At 36.0% G+C, this 18,605-nt stretch overlaps 2 protein-coding genes across 5 annotated transcripts; one reads left to right on the top strand and one right to left on the bottom strand.

Annotated features, from left to right (window-relative positions):
- The first annotated feature begins 67 nt into the window (after nt 1-67).
- Nucleotides 68-5,106, top strand: LOC145238061 (uncharacterized). The gene is made up of 4 exons (XM_080101106.1): nt 68-416; nt 636-1,239; nt 1,299-1,410; nt 4,898-5,106. Exons 1-3 carry the CDS (start codon nt 132-134, stop codon nt 1,382-1,384), a joined length of 975 nt encoding a protein of 324 aa, XP_079957232.1. The 5' UTR covers nt 68-131; the 3' UTR covers nt 1,385-1,410; nt 4,898-5,106.
- Nucleotides 4,405-18,605, bottom strand: LOC145238060 (cilia- and flagella-associated protein 70-like). Of its 4 annotated transcripts, none has more exons than XM_080101103.1 (24): nt 18,468-18,602; nt 18,225-18,412; nt 16,844-16,955; nt 16,033-16,217; nt 15,523-15,699; nt 15,298-15,425; nt 13,120-13,269; nt 12,449-12,528; nt 11,861-12,030; nt 11,534-11,737; nt 9,928-10,157; nt 9,690-9,822; nt 9,494-9,625; nt 9,138-9,263; nt 8,944-9,080; nt 8,788-8,880; nt 6,732-6,898; nt 6,529-6,660; nt 5,997-6,178; nt 5,548-5,700; nt 5,304-5,465; nt 5,108-5,197; nt 4,665-4,766; nt 4,405-4,606 (listed from the first exon to the last, which is right to left on the bottom strand). In XM_080101103.1, the coding sequence occupies exons 2-24, from the start codon at nt 18,369-18,371 to the stop codon at nt 4,478-4,480; spliced, it is 3,321 nt and encodes a 1,106-aa protein (XP_079957229.1). In that variant the 5' UTR covers nt 18,372-18,412; nt 18,468-18,602; the 3' UTR covers nt 4,405-4,477. The 4 variants fall into 4 exon arrangements, with proteins under 4 accessions (XP_079957229.1, XP_079957227.1, XP_079957230.1 ...); XM_080101101.1 differs by having other exon boundaries at nt 11,861-12,033; nt 18,468-18,600; XM_080101104.1 differs by having other exon boundaries at nt 6,529-6,645; nt 11,861-12,033; nt 18,468-18,596.

Below are 18,605 nucleotides of genomic sequence, written 5' to 3'. Positions count from 1 at the left end.
GTAAAGTTACTTTCCATTCGCGCAGTATGCTATGGTTAAAACAACACCGCTGCAAAGTAGAAAACAGTCATTTGAAACTTACAAATTGTGCAAAAGCTTTCTTTGTTTAGGACATGTTTTAATCTTCTTCAATGGCGTCCGAGATTACTGAAGAGTCGCAAAATATCAGACACAAGGAGAAAAAAAGAACAGAATGCATTAACAAGGCTTTTGCTGAACTTCGAAAATGTATTCCAAACGTTCCTTCGGACACGAAATTGTCAAAGATTAAAACTCTGCGTTTGGCATCATCGTACATATCTTTTTTATCGGAGTTGTTGGAAGATGCTGAGGCAAGTTGTCCCAACACAGGTAAAGAATTCCATGCTGAACTACAAGTTTTGAGATGCAGAGACAGGCACATTAATCGTCGATTGGTGAGTGATAAACTTATCGCTTACGTTTGTTAAATTGCTTTTCATCAGAACAGAGTTGGAATGACTAAATATCAAATGTATATCACGAACATGTTTTAAGCGATTTTACAAAATTCATTGCCTTCACATTGTGATTTATAAACTAAACGTATGTTTTTTATTGGTATCCTTTGTAAAATTCTTGTTTGTCAAAATTCAACCAATTATTTTATTTCACAGGATGTTTCAACGAAACGCAAAATTATTACAAATACGAATGATACATGTAGAGGAGTGGGAATTCAATCAACAAAAGAAACAACTTCACCTGGCATCAGTGAAAAGAAAAAAGGCAGGACAGGTTGGCCAGAAGCTGTTTGGGCAGAGGCCCTCGAATCATTAGAAAGAACAAAAAAGTCTACTGACCGCAAAAGCAACCAAGACAACAAAGAAGATTATAATCCAGAAATATGGTGCAATGTAGAAACACCACAATCACAATTGGAATACTATAGGTATATATCGGATAGTGCCAATGGATTGCAACAAGAACTGTACACACAAAATATCGGTATGCATGAACCTGTCACAAATGCGAGAGAAAACACAATTGAGCCCACCTTGGTAGAAGAGAGCTCATCAAATTCTATTCTTTATCCATCTAACACACACATTATGGATAGAACAAGAATGCTGCGTGTTTTTGAATCAAGTGGGGCTACAGGTTTTTCTCGACAGTTTACTGAACATAATGACATAACGGAGGAAATTAACGCTGGTTTTACGAATATTGCTTCCGCTCTTCCGTCGATTTCGACCTTATCATGTGTTGATAAGTTTCAAGGTATTTACGTACTTTCATTTTTTTGAATGCAGCTAAAACAGTTTGTTTTTAATCCACAGATCAGGCCTCAAAAGATCTTGGTCCCAACCTAATAGAATTACAACCCGTTTCAACACTTAAAGATGCCACAATGCTGTTGCAATAGATCGACTCGGCTCTGCAACTAAAAATGTAAGACAAACAAATAATGTTTTTATACAGTAGCCTAGTTGGTCGAAAACTTAACTTGGATAAACAAGTTTTAGAGCACACTCAGTACAGTTGCAGGAGGAAATTTTCGAAATTTTTGGGTGGAAAACCTGCCAACAATAGCGAAGGATCGACTGCCATAACCGCACACACTTCGAGCCCACGTATTAGTAGGTTTTAATTTACACAAACAGAAGTACCCTTTTATATTTTTAAAGAAACAGCTAGTTATAATATACCGCGTGCAATATGCTGGTGTTTTGTAATCACACATTTTTTTCGCCCATACTTTTTGAAACTATGCGTCAACGACTCCAGTTAGCAACAAGTTGAAGAGACAGGCTGAGATAAACACTTTGATGCAAAGCAGACTCCCCCAAGTAGAGCACGCGGCCTATCAAAAGTGGTTCCAAAGGAAAAAAAACGAGAACGTAAACAGAACGTCAGCAAACGATTTTGATTCGAAGCAAAGTGGAATTGAGGGCGTTTAGTCTTTTTTTATTAATTTGCTTTGCCTCATTAGGATTTTTATTACAATGCATTTTTCTTGACATGTTCCAGCAGGATTTGCCATGGCTGTCTAAAATAAGAAATGATAATCCCTTAATTGAATTTTGTTGTTTGTTAATTACACTGTAGACCAGGGTTGTCAAACTCGTTGGGGATCGAGGGCCACATTACAGTTTGGAACTAATGTCAAGGGCTGCATGTGATTTTTCATCTAGTTTTGTGCACTTAAACCAGGGGTGCACAACCTTGTCGCTATGACGGCCGCGTCGCAGGTCCTTTTCCCCCAACAGCCGCCAATTACCTGCTGGTTTTTGTTTTAAAATTACAGATGTAAAGAAATTGGTTTATATCATATGCATATACCATGTATTAGCGCCCAAAAGCCCAGATTTCCCACTTGATGCACAGATTAAGCTGCACAATGTGAAGATCAGTCTTAAATGTTTATGACGTCATTATCTATATTGTGACGATTGTGGTTTACGCATATGGCTGTTAGGCTGGCAATACTCTTTTCAGTACCAAAAAATATGTTTAGAGCAGCTTAAAAATCAAAATATTTGGCAAATGAGTTTTAATTACGTCACGGCCGCCAGTACAAATATTTTTTTAAACATGTTCACGACCGTATAAACTCGTCTTTGTGGCCGCATGTGGCCGCACGGCCGCAGATTGTGCACCCCTGGCCCTGACTGAAACTTAACGCTTATTTTTAGTTTGACGAACGGTTTTTATTGTTTCTACTCATAACATATGAGTTTTTATTTATAAATAAAAACTGTGAATGTATGTTTAAATAATAGCTTTCACTTCGAAAAGTGAGAAAAAATATAATATTTAGGTAAAAATCTTACAAAATACTGAAAGAGTATTTGAGGGTCGCATTCGAGGGCTTCGACCCGCGGGCCGCGAGTTTGACACCTAGCCGTGTACTTTTGATGGCAGTCATTTTGTCCTTAAAACAACGCCATTTTACACAGAGACCCAGATGTATGAAAACCAAGTTTTATTTGATGGCAGTTTTGACGACCGGACGGTTTGGATATAACACGAGCACAAACAATAAAAGCACGCCAAAAAATCCAAAACCTTTTGATATAATGCATTTAAACCATTTATAACATGGTTATTATTTTACTTAATTGGTTTATCTTTGTAAGCAACTTCTTCAACGAATTGCATAACCTTAAATTAGCACCGCAATTAGTAATTACATTTTTGTTTGCTATAATGATCATAAAAAAATCAGTGGACGTATGAGCGATATTTTCGAAGTTGATAAAAGAGGTCATCTTAAAACAGCCTGGTTTCACATTGGAGTGTTGTTTATGTCATTACTTACTGTACAAATATACCTTAATATACATGCTTATTATGGCCTCAATTTGGGCATTTTTAATATTTCCAAAAAGTTTTACTCTTACATCGAGACGTTCCTGGCCCAAGTCAAGTCAACAAAAAAGATTGACAGAAACATATCTGACTCCTCTGCGATTTGTTGCACATTTTCGCACTCCATATAATTTAACCCAAAATGGCAATTTGAATACAGGTGGCTGTCAAACGCCAAACTAAATAACGGCACGAACGACTAGATAAGTAAAAAGCAGCAAAATAAAGGCAAACGTCTCTACAATATATGATTGGAGCATTTGGTAAATCCCACTTTTTGCATTGTCATGTCAAATTTTATTCGCATAGTCACTTCATCACCACAGCACCACAGTACATTGTTAAACGGTTACGTAAACAGACCGAAAAAAACATAGGTTGTCGAGTCAAGTGCATTATCCAGTAATATACATAACTATTGCCGTATAAGTCCTTGTCTTACTCTTATATACACAACGTTTTTGTGTAAAATCACAAAACGCATTTACTTTATTGGCGCGTGCATTCGCATTTATCGTGTTTTTCAGAATTACCGTATGTCATGGGGAGCGGCCAGCAGTTTATATCATGACTATTTTTCAAGGTGTAATTCTGCAGAAGTCGGATTACTTTTCATGCTACCTAAATTCTCGAAATCTTGCGTTGTACGTGTATGGCCTACATGCACCAATTCAGCGCACGCTACGCAAAAGGCATTGTCTTATCATTTCGAGTCCTGAGTCAGGCCAAGTGTCCCGTGGTTCAAGCCTTATATCACCTCGACACAGATAATTTTAAAACTTCCGTCTTATTATTTATTTATTTTTGGCTATAGTATGTTAATGTGAAATGATGTTTTGAGTTAACTGTGCGTTAACTGTAATATTCTTGGAAACCTAACTAGAGCGAGCTGCTAGAGCAAAGGTCCTAAATCAAGTATTTTAAGCAAGCCTGAAAAAAATGACTGAGTTTCTCCAACAATTGGAAATTTGTCCGCATATATAGGGGTAGGAAGCTCTTTGTCTATGCTGGTTACATTTATTATTGATGTTTGACTATGATTTGGCACATTTTCTTTTTCTTTCTGGCAAACAATTTGCTTTTTCTGAATGCTTTTTATTTTATGAAACAGTGTTATAAAAGTAAACTCAAAGAGAAAAACTTATAATCAAAAAGAAGGATTTCCAAATCCCACTACAGTTTGCAATTGATGAACCTCATTTAAAATTTCTTCATCGGTTATTCCCAATTTTATAGCATTCTTGTAAGATTGCTCCGCTTCCAATCTTCTGTTGGTCTGAAATAGTTTTTACATTAAATACCCAAAACCTCTATATTATTAAGAATTGGCATACCTTCAAACAAACAAGAGACAAATAAGCCCACACTTCAGCATTTTTATTGTTGAGTATGTTTGCTTCTGCTAATGCATCCTCAGCTTCTTCAATTTCACCAAGCTGTCAAAATACAAATCGCTTATCTTACACATGTTTCAACCGGTAAATGTTTTTCACTGCTGGAAAATTTGTACTGTGGGTTGAGTTTCTAACACTATTGCCTTAAATAACTATGTTTCCATTATTTGCAGTGTTCAGCATTCATCTCATCAGACAGATATGGAATTGTACAACAGTTTTTTTTTATTCGCTGATGGAAGAGTACGTTTGTTGGTCACCCCATACGATAATCAAATAAACGTTAAAAATGTTAAAAAAACGCTTGCTTTTGCATGCATGCAAAACATAATTTGATGCCTTGTTTAGCCATTTAATACTAATGAATTTTGAAATAAACTTACCCTGTAACAAGCAACTCCAACTCCAAACCAGGATAGACATGTTGGAGAGTGCTTACAAGCAAGCAAAAATATGCGTTTTGCATTTGAAAACTAAAATTACAAAACTAGATTAGATCAGTTGTAGAATAAAAACACAAACAAAAATACATTTAGTGCTTGAGCTGTTACATCTTTGGGAACAAGAATACTCACATACCTGCTCTTCTTGTAAGTAAATTGAGCCCAAACGCAGATAAATTGCATGTGTTTCTGATGCATCAGTGACAAAAGCAAGGGTACGTTCATAGCAGTCCCTTGCCTCCACAAAATTTCCAGCAACATAATTAAGGTGGCCTTTCATTGACCAAGCATCAGGATGCTTACGATATAAGTAAAACAAAAACAAATATTGTACCTGACACAAAAAAAAAAACGAAATTTGAAACTGACGAAAAACCAACCTCATTGTTAAGTGAAATTGAAGATTCCAAATTTTTGTTAGCATCCTGGTAGTCTTTTCTCATCATGTTCAGTCTAGCAAGGGCAATGTAGTACTCTGCATTGGGGTTTCCCAGAGATGATAATAACTCATGGGATAAAGCATTCTCAGCAAACTGAAAAAAGTGTTGTTGGTGACTAAGGTTGGGGATATGCAGATGTGCATGAAAACATATTTCTATGAGGAAAAATGTTTGGTGCAATGTGTCAAAAAATTATCCATTTCAGGGTGTTTAAAAAGAATGGTCATTTTTAAAAACAACTGTTGTAGAAATAAAACTCTAAAAATGTTATCAGAAAATATCCAATATTTCATTTTAAGAAAGCATGTGCAGAACAATGACAATACATGGCACAATATAGTGGCTTAATTTTTAATTGGGTGGATAAATAAACAAATTTTGCACTGTACCCTTAAAGCTTTTCTGTCCAACAGCCATTTGGCAGCTTGTAAAAATACACTTTCAGTGGGAGAATTTCCCATGATGGATTGTTTTTGATGAAGGTTTGGGTCTTCAGCCATTTCTGTTGGTTTTTCATCTAGGTCATTGGATACAACACTGTTATCCGTTGAGCTTTTGACCCTTCCTGTTTCTAAAAAAATATTGCAATATTTTAACAGTTATATAAACCTTTGCACTAGTATGTTCTTTTTTATTTATGGCATTAGTTTTTGCACACTAAACAAAATTTGGGTAATATTGTGGTACTGTAGTTAAAAAGGCTCCATCTAGTGGTTTAATGAAAAATAGACCCGATTTTTGTAACAAGAAAATCAAAAAGTTAGCACTCAAAAGAGTCCAGGATAGGCATGGGTCTGAATCCCACCACAGGCTAGATATTTCTAGCCTACACCTTGCCATTTTAGTAACATACTATTTATATTAATTGAACTACTATTTCTACTTTAATTGGTAAGGTTTTATTTTTATCATTTAAAATACCCTTTTTGCCGGTTGACTTTGTTCCTTTTACAGTTGATATTGACTTTGCTGATCCAGTAATTTGTGTTCTAACATTACTTCCAGTTCCTGTTGCTGCATTTAAATCACTGTCATGACCTACAAGGAAATGTTCTCACAAAGATGAATATGATTTACTCAAACTTTAAATTCAAGTGTAAAAAACTGTATTTTTGTAATATTACTTGAGTCTTGCTTCTCAGTTGGTGCTCCTGAATTTTTATCTGTTGTCTGTTGGCTGGTTTTGTTCAACTTTGATGCTTCTGAATATGAATGTTCAGCTCTAATTTCATTGCCTTGTATATCATAAAAAAGTGCCAGTATCATCCATGCCAAGCTTGGTGACTGCAAACTAAAGCAAAAACACATGCACTCGAATTGGCTAAAATTCAATGATGACCTAAGTTTTAATATTTTAGACAAATACAAAAAAATCCACATTTTTGACACATTTAGAAGAAACTATTAACAGTAGGCTCCTATAGTTTTTAAGCAAAAACTAGAATATTGGTTTTCCTATATATTGCCAGTTTATGTATACTACATCATATTTAACGATGTATCACATATAGTATATGTGCCATATGCCATTTACTATATTTATAATGGATATATATTTGGCACCTACATTTCATTGGGTCCCTATCTTTTACCTGGCACTTTATAACATAATTGTTTCTGCAAGTATAATCTAATGGGTCCCCACACATGTGCACATGCGAATTGGTATCAGTAAAAGTAGGGCACAATCATTGTTAAACTGGAATAGTGGTTTTCCTATATATTCCATTTTACAGAAACTGTGCCATATTTACGCACCATTCATTATAATTGTAAGGGATATATATTTGATGGATACATTCAGGATGGTAACAATATTTTTGTGGCCTGTTATAACCAGAGATGTACCGAATCGGCTAAATTTGGCTACGGCCGAAACCGAATATTCGGCAGTTTTGCCGAATAAATTCAACACAACAAATTATTCGGCCAAAACCGAATATCTTTAAAAATGGCTGATTCGGCCGAATAAATTCGGCAAACCTAATATTCGGTACATCACTAGTTATAACATAATTGTTTTTGCAAGCAAAAACCAATGGGTCCCCAACCACACATATATTTTGAATTCCTAACAGGAATGATGGCACAATAAACTACTCAAGTAAACTTGTGTAGGAGATTTTTACAAATTATTGACAACTAATTTCATCAAATGGGGCAACATTTTTTCCTGTGGCTGGGGTCAATGCAAAGCTCCAGACAACAGAGGTTACCGATGATTTTTAACGGTTTCATTTCCATCAGCGATCATTGTCTCGCGGGGTGCGAATGTTGTTAGATAAAGATATGGCGTCGATTGGGGCAGGAGGGGCCTGTCGTTAACCACCATAAGACGCAAAACTGCGTGATACAACAAATGCATAACTAACATTTTTAAATGATCTACAAACATATCTTAATTGCACAGTGCAAAAAGACTGCCTGATAGCACGCCCAGTTATGTGCGAGGCCGAGATATTCACTTTTTAGTGGGCAGGTTTGCGCTTTTTGACCCAATTGGGCTTTTTTTCGACATGGAGTTGCATGTTGTTTTCACGAGGTGGAAAATGGATGAGTCCAACTATTTAAACATTTAACAAAGTTTAACATTTTTTTCCTTAATAACCCTTTGTTTGTTGAATTATGATTTTTAATCCGCACATAGCGTTCCCTGGCGCCGTTAAGTTTCTACATACCAACAATACGATTGCCTAGTTGGGCTTTTATGTCCAAAACCTGTTCTGAAACAGTTTTATTACTGCTTTCAGTTTTACACAGGTGTAACAAATCGTGCTGCGTTGTCGCTCTGCGCTTCAAAACACGAATAAGTTGACCTACATTAACGTTTACAGCGCAATATAACTAACATCATAACATCTTAATTCCAACCTTTAAAATACGCTGCAATGTACCAATCAAAAAAGTATGACACTCCAGAATCATCTGCTTTAGCAAGTATAGCCCTTTTACAAATTTCACGTTTTGGGGGGCTGTGGGTGAACCGAGGGATCAAACGGAGTCAAAATTCACATGGACCATCTTTAGACCAGTATCTATAATGTGTGTAAATTTGAAAAAGTTTGAACCATTCTTTCTTGACCAAAACGTGGGAACAAATCCGCGTTAGACGGAAAAAAACAAAAAAACAACAATGTGTGTCCCCTTCAGGGAAGGGGACCCATAATAAACCAAAAATACTTTGCTTCTGCTAAAGAAGTGGCTCTTTCAAATACTGCCTCAGCCTCAATGTAGCTCTCTTCAATAGTACACATGATTCCATACATAAGCAAACTAAACCAAAAAAACAGTTAAAAAACATACAATCAAAATAACATCAGTAAAAGAAATGCTTACCCATCTATGTAGGACTGTTGAAGAGAAACTGCTTCTTTAAAACACTCCTTTGCCTTGGTGTTGTTTCCAATCAAAAGACTAAATGAGCCAAAGTCAAACCAATGATCTGGATTTTTTTCATCCAGGGCAAGTCTTTCCTGAAGTTCAGTTGCTTGTAAAAGGAAGTCTGGTGGTATTCAAATATTTGTACTCACCTGGTAATATTTAGAAGCAGCGGCCAGATCTCCATTTACTTCTGCTTCTTCTGCAAACATTTTTAGTTGTGATGAATTTAAAAATGGTTCTACTGATGATGTCTCTTCTGTTTCCACAGATAGAACCTTAGTTCAAATGGTAACAGGAGGATTAAGAAATTTATTGGTGGAACATACAACCTTTTAAATTTATTGAGTTTTGTTCGTTAAAACTAAAAAAGTGGTTACACCACTACTGTTTAGTATATTTAACAAAAAAATGGACCAATACATTTTATGCATATGTACAACTTAATGCAAAAAGTTGTACATTCACACACAATGTGTTTGTCAAAATTTTGCAACTAAAGATTTACCTTCTGTAAAGCCAAATGCATTTCATCAACCAGGTATACATAGAGTTCAGATAAAAACTGCTGCAGATCATCTTTGTTTTGAAATGTAGTAGTTTTCATGTATTTCTCTCTCACAATTTTGACAATTGAGTGCTATAAATGGATTTAGACTAAACTTATGGAATATTGTCAGATTCACTGCAAAATATCACCATACCTTTAGCTGTTCTTTGAATGCAAAGTACTTTCCTGATGAATTAAGCTGGTATAATAGTTGCCTTTTTCGGTCCTGATGCATTTCAGGATACTGTCCAGAATCTTGCTCAAAGACATCTGGTCCAAATGCATCCCTAAAAACATAAACATCATTAGAACAGTAAACATGACCACATAAATATGTGTTTAGAAATGAAACAACTCAAGGTACAGTTTGAATAAAATCATGAAAACCATACCGAAATTCGTCCAACACCATTACTGCCACAGACGAGAGCTGTGAATGATAATCTTCGATTGCCTTCTGTGCTCCTCCTACGGCTCTTTTGAACTGTGGTCGTGGTGGAATATATTCACGAACCAGCTCCGCTAGATCTTCTGGTTCCCGTCGTGGTACCATGGGAGTTGCCAGTAAAAACTCCAAATAAACGAAGCTGTTGGCATCTTTGTATGCAGTTCCCTCGGTGTTCTAAACAGTCAGGAGCTATTAGGAAAAACTAGAAGGGTGGCTCAGCACATATTGCCATTGCACATACACTGTAACCTATTTTGAAACGTTGATATATTCCCTACACATATTTTATATTGGGTCTCATATCACCCACTGTCTTTTGTAACGTTAGTTGTTTCTGCAGGCAGAAACTCATGGGTCCTCCACACATTCAAAGTTAAAAACAATGCATTTCAAGAGATAACCATCAGTCAGTTTGGAGTTTCAAAAAAAAACACTGTGGTCACTTCTTGTTCTAAATAATCATGCTACTAACTGTTTAAATTATGCAAATCTGATTCAACTCACACATTGTCCTATTTATTGTTCTATTTATAGGAAAGAAAGTGGCAAAATAAAGCAAAACACAACAATTAACACCTATAAATAACAAATTCTGCAAGCTGTCCAAATTTCATTCAATTTTCACATTGTTTAAAAACTCACACATTTTAGGGGGCTGGTTGGGTAAATGTTTAAGCTATAAGGTGAAACTTAACAATCGACACGTAAAAATGACATAATCTACTAACTATCCAAATTGCATCCAATTTCAACATTGTTTTTACCATTTTTAGGGGTTAATGGGGTATATGGTGGGGCTACAGGGTAAAACACAACAACATACATCTATAAATTGCACATTCTACAAGCTTTACAAAATTTAGCCAATTCCGACATTCTTTAAACAACTCACCCATTTTAGGGGGCTAGAGGGTGAATATTGGGTCTACACAACAATTGACACCTAAAAATGACAAATTCTACAAGCTGTCCAAATTTTAGTTAATTCTGTACTAAAAATTCACCCATTTTAGGGGGTTAGTGGGGCAACTGATGAGGTTCTACACCCCAAAAGTAAAAAATATGAAACCACAATGACCCAATCAACATTAATGTAAAATTTAATCCAAATCAGCCGAAGTTTAAAATTCTGATCACTAGAGGTGTTATTAGCAACATTTGTTAACGCTTCTGACGTCACAAGGCTGTTAACACCCCTCTAACTGGTATGTGCAACAACGTTCACCAAGCAATGCACTAAGCACAAGTAGCATATGTTCTGTTGCCTTTATTATACCATTACACCACAAAAATCTTTCGTTTGTGGTGCGCAGCAACATACAAAACTGTTTTACACTTTGGGGTCTAGCGGGGTAAATATTGGGGGGTAAGTCAAACAAAGCAGATGGCACATCTACATAACTATATCTACCATCTGTGAAAGTTTCATCCAAATCCACCAAAGATTTCATGCCAAAAGTGCATGGACAAATTTCACCTGAGAAAAAAAAAGAAAAAAAGGGGGGAAGGGGACCCATAATAATACAGACTAGTATTATATATTCATATACCACAGCAGCATGAACAGATTCCCCAATTTCAGCAGATGATTCTGATTGTTTTACACCAGAACCTTTCTTGGATGGTACTGCAACTGTTGGTTCTTTTCCCGCTTGAGCTTTGCCTCCTTTTTGTACAGGGGATGATCCTGTTACACGACTTGTGCTACTTTGAACTCTTGCAACGCTGTCAGCTATCGCACTTTTTCTTTTTACCTTATAAAGCAAACAAAGAATTTATCAGTTTGTAATCCACTCAAAGCAGCTAATGTGCAGACCAAAAGTTTGATTTAAATAGTAAGGTTTTTACAACAAACAGTTCAAGAACATTTTTTTTGCCTTTTCCAAAAGTTCACTTTCACTAAAGGCATGTAGTTTGAAAGCACCAGCAACTGATTTTACACCAGGGTAGAGCAAAGGAGCAAGATCAACATATGCTATTCCATGAAATGAAACTTGACCATCATCATCTGAAGATGATTTGTCTTTTTTCCCTCCTGTACCAGGACCTGCTACAAAAGGCAAGCCTTGTTTACCATCTGAATTACATTTTACATTATGTTGTTGACAGTATTTTGTTTTGGTAAATGACCAAGGGTTGTTGGCATATCTGAGATAAAGCACAACAAGCCTTATAAGCACTGTTTGCAAAAGTCATTTTACAACAAACAGTTTAACATATCTTTTGTCCAAACATCTTAAAACAAGATTCATTTAAAAGCTGCAATCAAATAGTAAACTAGGAAACATGCTGTGTATGTACAGATAATTCTGGTTAATAGCAACTCTTAAGTTCCGTAGATAATTTTTGGGCCAAATAACAGCTGAAAAGGATACAATTTGGGATCCAGTATGCAATAATATGGAATTGGTGATAAACCAGAATCATGTGGTGTTTTTAGCAACAAACGACTATATATTTTGTACCAATTCCCTTTACTTGTGCCGATGTGGTCCTCATTATTTCTACTGGCCACAACCGAGTATGTGCAATTCGCATTTGTAACCTAAAAAAAGGATTAAAAAAATTCATTCATATTTTGACAAAGTAAGTTGGTTCTGTTGAGATTGTCATATTGGTTAGTTAGTAAGTGAGTACATATTTTACATTTTTATCCTGCTAATAAAAAAAATACTCGCAATAGATTAATTCAATATTCTATACACAGCCAATATGTTTGATATGCTGACACTTTTAGGCAATAGTCTTCTTCATCAGATTCAGTAAACACACAGCTGTCTCAAATTAATATATATTTCACCCTTGTAGGTATCATCAGTCATTGCTATTGAAAAAGAGGCACATTAAATAAGATCAATTTGAATAAGCGTAACTGATAATGCCCACAGGGGTGAAAAATATTTTATTTTAAAACAGCTTGAAAAACACAGATATAATTTAGGTTAATAAAGTTTTAGTTTAAGAATATTTGAATGAAAATCAAATCACATGTATTATTTTTGATTAAATACAAAACAGATGCTTGGAGAAAAAAAGAACAGTATTTCAAATGGCAATTTGCTAAACTTGTTCTTCAAAAGCATTTATTTAGTGAAAACTTCTTTAGAAGTAGGTAGTCCAACCCTGAAAGCCATACTCAGATTTGGCTTCATTGCCCAAGTAGCATCGTCTTTCCACATCCCATGTAACTCGAGGTTTTTCTAACTCAGCTTCTGCTCGTTGCTCTTTATTAGTTTTGCCACAAAAGTCCCCCTTTTCTTCATCAACGGGAATGCGGCTGGTACAGCTACAAAATTAAACCTTTAAAGCAGCGGTTCCCAACCTGTGGGTCGCGACCCCAACTGGGGTCGCCTGACAATTTGCCTGGGGTCGCCTAAGGGAATGGCTCCCAACTCATTTTAGGCCATAATTTAACAAATAAAAACTAATTTAACAAACAAAAAACAATAGAACTGGGCACCACATTCCTTCCCTTCATTGTTTGTTAAAGTATGTAAACTAGTAACTACATCTGGGGTGGATCTTTAATTTTCGAAGACTTGATTGTTTTCACAAAATGCTAATTATTGCCTTGTATTATGTAATAATACTGCATTCACATAATCATAAAGTCAGAACCTGCCAACTTGTTTTGTATTCTCGCGATAATATCACTATCCTCCAATTATAACTTATAATAGTCAACAGAACTAAAATTTAATTTGTAAAATTTCAGGCTGTTAATGATGCATCGAAAGACAAGTATTAGGAAAGGAAAGTATAGTGAGAATTTACAGTAAAAATAGAAAGTATAGTAAAATTTTATCCCTGGGGTCATAGGCGCCGTATAGGCGGTGGCGGCGGGGTGGTGGCGAACACCGTGGATATTTGGGTTTGTTTGTATCGGTACCTTACGAAACACCGTAAAATCTGAACAAATTTGGGAACAGTTTTGCTTTTAAACAAGCGTGCTGACGAAAAAGCAACTAGTTTGGTTGGTGCCTTACTTGTATGACGCCAAACACACAATTGTTGGCAGTGAATGATTGGCCACTATGGTGTACAATGCGATTGTTCTGTAATAAATGGTCACTTTGGGTAATACAAAAGCAACGACTTGACGAAACTGTTTCTAAACATTGCTAAACCAAAAAAACGTTAAAGCGAATTGTTCCAAATCAATATTATTTTAAAAACAATTTTTTGTTAAAATTGACGAACTTTGCTTTTTATTAAGAGTATATTGGGCTTTGAGTTGGAGCTCGTTTGGCTGCACGCATTAGTGACGTCATAATTTAAATCCACCACCTTGCATTTTTGTAAAACTCGGCGCCTATGCGTGGGGTCACCACAACTTGGGAACTGTTTTAAGGGGTCGCGGCACCAGAAAGTTTGGGAACCGCTGCTTTAAAGCCTTTTCTGTCATTATAATATGAAACAATAAGCCATAACAAAACTGGAAAAAAGTACCAATACTTTAGTACAGTGGTCGGCAACCGCCGGTCCGCGAGGAGTTCGTTACCGGGCCGTATACTTTTTCAGGTTAAATGCAATAAAACATTTCGCCCATGTATCCCGGGGATGATAAACTAATTTAAGCGTGTTTATTGCTAAATATTTGTAGTCTTTTGAAGACCGGTCCGCGATGAAATTTCACTTTCAAAACCGGTCCGCAATGCCAAAAAGGTTGCCGACCCCTGCTTTAGTATATATATATATCTTTACAAAATCTTAAATGTGTGTTTTTGCGATAACTTTAAATTGGCAAAGCTTACAATGACCACTTTCATAGGTTTCAGGAGACCTCCTGCTATACATTAAACCACCACAATTGTAAACCAGTGAATCACCCCCTTTGTACTGCGGTGTTGGTGTCCAACAGTCCAGTGTACACATATCATTGGCTGTTATGGTGAACACATGGCCGACCAGACTAAACTTTTCAAAACAAACAAGGAACATCCTATAAACAATTGTTTAAAGTTTCAGCATAATAGGGCTTGCAATTTTAACTTAAACGACTGGCAAACCTAAAAATGAATATTGAAAGGTAATGGGGTGAAAATGGTCGAATCCCCACTTAAAGTTACCTAATTATATCAAATACTTCATAGTGCACCAACCAACAGTATGAAATTCCCAGAAAAATTTTACGTTTTGGGGGCGTGTGAGTGAACCACTGGGTCTATGTTTGGAGAAGTGAGCCCATAATTACCACTATGTCAATTTAAACTAAAAAAAGTTGAAATAAAATGCTATATATATTAATATACAGCTTATCTTCTCACAGCAGACATATGTCATTTAATGAAGTCTTATCTGACATGTGTACTACCTTGTTGTTATAAATTGTGAATGAGCAACGGAGTTGGGAACACTGTGCCACTTCATTTTCCTCTTTGAAAGTTCCCTTTCCGTGGCCAACTTGAATGCTCCATTGGCAAAAATAAGTGATGTGTCTTTCTACAAATTAACAAATACGGTAAAACACTTATTGCAACAGAAAATGTAAGCAAGACTTCGTTTTGTCACACCAAGCAATCATATAAGTTTTATTTACTTCCGAGCTGACAGGCACTGGTAAACCAATAGTATAATTGTATTGTGTGCCAACTGCAGTCCAAGATTCTGGAGGAGAGTATAGAGAACCTATGCGAACGGTCAAGATGTTGCTTTGTTGAAGCAGGTTGTGGTCTAAAAGGGCCTCGTTGACTGCTACCATAACATCCACTTCAGCCTAAAAATATGAAACCAATCAACAAAAGTACAAGATCAAACAAACTTCCTTAACAGAATAAAATATACAAGTTAAGCTGATAATAGTGCAAAAATACATTAACTGCCATTTTGACCAAAGTACTTAGATCGTCTTTTTTATTCTCAACACATAATATTCTGGGATAACTACATCAGATTCACTGCACCATGAACAGTTTACAGTGGAGTTAATTTAATACAATAAAGATTGTCAGACTTGTATTGTAAAAAAAAACAATAATGAATAAAACCCTATTTAGTTTAAAGTCATTGTAAAGAAATACCACAACCTTGCAGCAGCAAATTGCTTTACCTTTGGAAGATCAGGTTGAACTGTTTCAAGTGGAGAACCAGGGCAAGGCTGTAGCTCAAGCGATGTTGTAATGTTACTGGTTGAATTAGACAAAAGTGGAAGCATGTCAATAGTACATTGTCCTAATATTGAAGATTTTTCTTCTTTCTGCTTTTTTTCTTTGGGAAGAACTTCAGTGATGGTAACTGGTAAAAGAAAACAATAAATACTAGAATGGTGGCTTGAGCACATTTTGCTTTTGCACAATCACTATAACCCAGGGATGTCAAACTCAAACAACTTTGAGAGCCAAAAACAACACAGACCTTCTGAAAGTTACTTGGTGGGCCACACAAAAACTCTTAAGGGACCGGATAAGGCCGGTGGGCCGCATTTTTGACACCCCTGCTATTACCTACTTTAAAAAGTTAATGTATTTCCTATGCTCTTTTTATATTGGGTCCCATATTAGCCATCGTCTTTTATAACCTTAGTTGTTTCTGCAGGCAGAAACTCATGGGTCCCCACACATGCAAAATAATGCATTTCAAGAGTTAACTATGTGAAAGTTTGGTGTTGTGAGGTAAAACACTGTGATCGGCACTGGGGTTAAATAATAATACTATGTAGAGTGCAAATAATACAAATGGGATTTAACCCAGATATTGTTTGAAGTATGTCCTATTTAACGTTCTACTTTTAAAAAAAGAAGAGGGATGAACACAACAATCAACACCTATAAATGGCATATTCTACAAGCTATCCAAACCTTGGGGTTATTAAGACAAACAAAACAATTTTATAAATTTTAATCACAACAAATTTCATTTACCGAGAATGGGCTTTGAAGCAATGTCATCAAATATATGATTTCCATCAGCAAAACTGCAATCAAGGGTTGTTGTAAAACTGTATTCAGCATCAGCATCAGGGGAAGTTTCCACCTGCAAATGGGTATGCATGAAAGATATTCAGTCAAATAACATCACTAATGATGTTGTATACAGCAGGGGTCGGCAAACTTTTTTGCACTGCGGACAGTTTTTAAAATAGAAATTTCATTGCAGACCGGTCTTCAAAAAACTGCAAATATTTAGCAATAAAAACGCCTAAATTGTTTTATCACCCCGGGATGCATAGGGAAAATGTTTCAAAGTATTTAACCTGTAAACTATACTGACCGGCAGCAAACTTGTCGCGGACCAGCACCAGGCCGCGGACCGGCCCCAGACCAGCGGTTGCCAACCACTGCGCTACAGGATATCATTTTAATGCCTTGTCTACTGCGCCATATATTTTGCTTTCATTCACTTTTAATTTTTGATATTATTTGATCAAAAAGCTCAAATATTTTATGTAATAACATACAGGTATGTAATTACCTTGCACTGACAATAGAATTTTCAATAACTAGGCAAAATTTAACTAGAGTGTGTTTTGATGGTTCACACTTGCCAGATTGGAAAGTTTTATTTTTGCGCGGAGGATATTTTTTTCGTCAAAATAATTGCGCGGATTTTTGCGCGGAATTACAATTTTCTGCGCGGATTGATAGACTTTTGATTGACAGGTGGATTTAACGATTAACGCAATTTGTATGTAACGCCTGCAAGACTATCCAGCCGACAAAAAGAACAACTAAATAAAGTAATAAACACGACGAATCTGCAGTTTTGCTCTATTGCGCACGCAGCTGTTCTGGTAGATTCTAAAATTTTTCATTTTCATAACGATTCAAACATTTTGCTGATTTGTTTTGTGGGGATAGTTTGTGATTGCCAAACTACTTTTAACTGTTTTTAATGATTTGTCATACAAAACACATTATTTTATGTAACTTGTCTAGCCGTCAGTCACTTTAATAGTCAAACTACGTCCTAAAAATACAGATAAATGTACTTTTAACGACTACGTTAGCGAAATAGAAATGTTATTTCAAGCGTGACGATCGGTAAGTTTCGATGTGCTTGACTGATTTACGTGGATTGTTCGCGAAATAAGGCTTGTGACGACATAAAAGTTCATTGTGCAACGAAAATATTTTAAAGAAAGTTTTTTTGCGCAGATTACACGTAAAAAGCCTAAATTTGTGAGGATTACAAGGGGAAATCCAAAATATTGCGCAGAGGATTTATCAGGCCATTCTTTCCAATCTGGCACACTTGTAAGTATACATATTACTGAGTTTAAGATCTAATGCGTCAAGCAGTAACCTTTGCTGAATCTCCCAAATGCTTTCCATCAAATTCAACTTTGGCAAAGGAAGTAACAGCATCACCACGATGACCTTTCAAATGTCGAGCCCTTAGAATTGTTATATGTATAGTCTCATGTGTTCGTACTTCCACATCTTCTGTCATGATCAGATTTTAAGGTGGACACAAAATTTTACAAATGTGATCTGTAATAGAATTAATTTACCAATATTGCCATAAATTCAAATACTCAGCAAGCACCTTATTGCATGCACACATAACTGCTAGTAGTCTTTAGGTTGATGCAGTTATATTGGGAACTTTGTTGGATTTGTAAAGCTTGAAATGCAGTACCCAACGTCCAACCAACATTACAATTTACAACATGTACCGGTAGTT

The sequence above is a fragment of the Phallusia mammillata genome, chromosome 7, assembly GCF_965637545.1.
Source record: "Phallusia mammillata chromosome 7, kaPhaMamm4.hap1.1, whole genome shotgun sequence".
NCBI classification, from domain to species: Eukaryota; Metazoa; Chordata; class Ascidiacea; order Phlebobranchia; family Ascidiidae; genus Phallusia; species Phallusia mammillata.
This window is presented reverse-complemented; position numbering and strand designations above follow the sequence as displayed.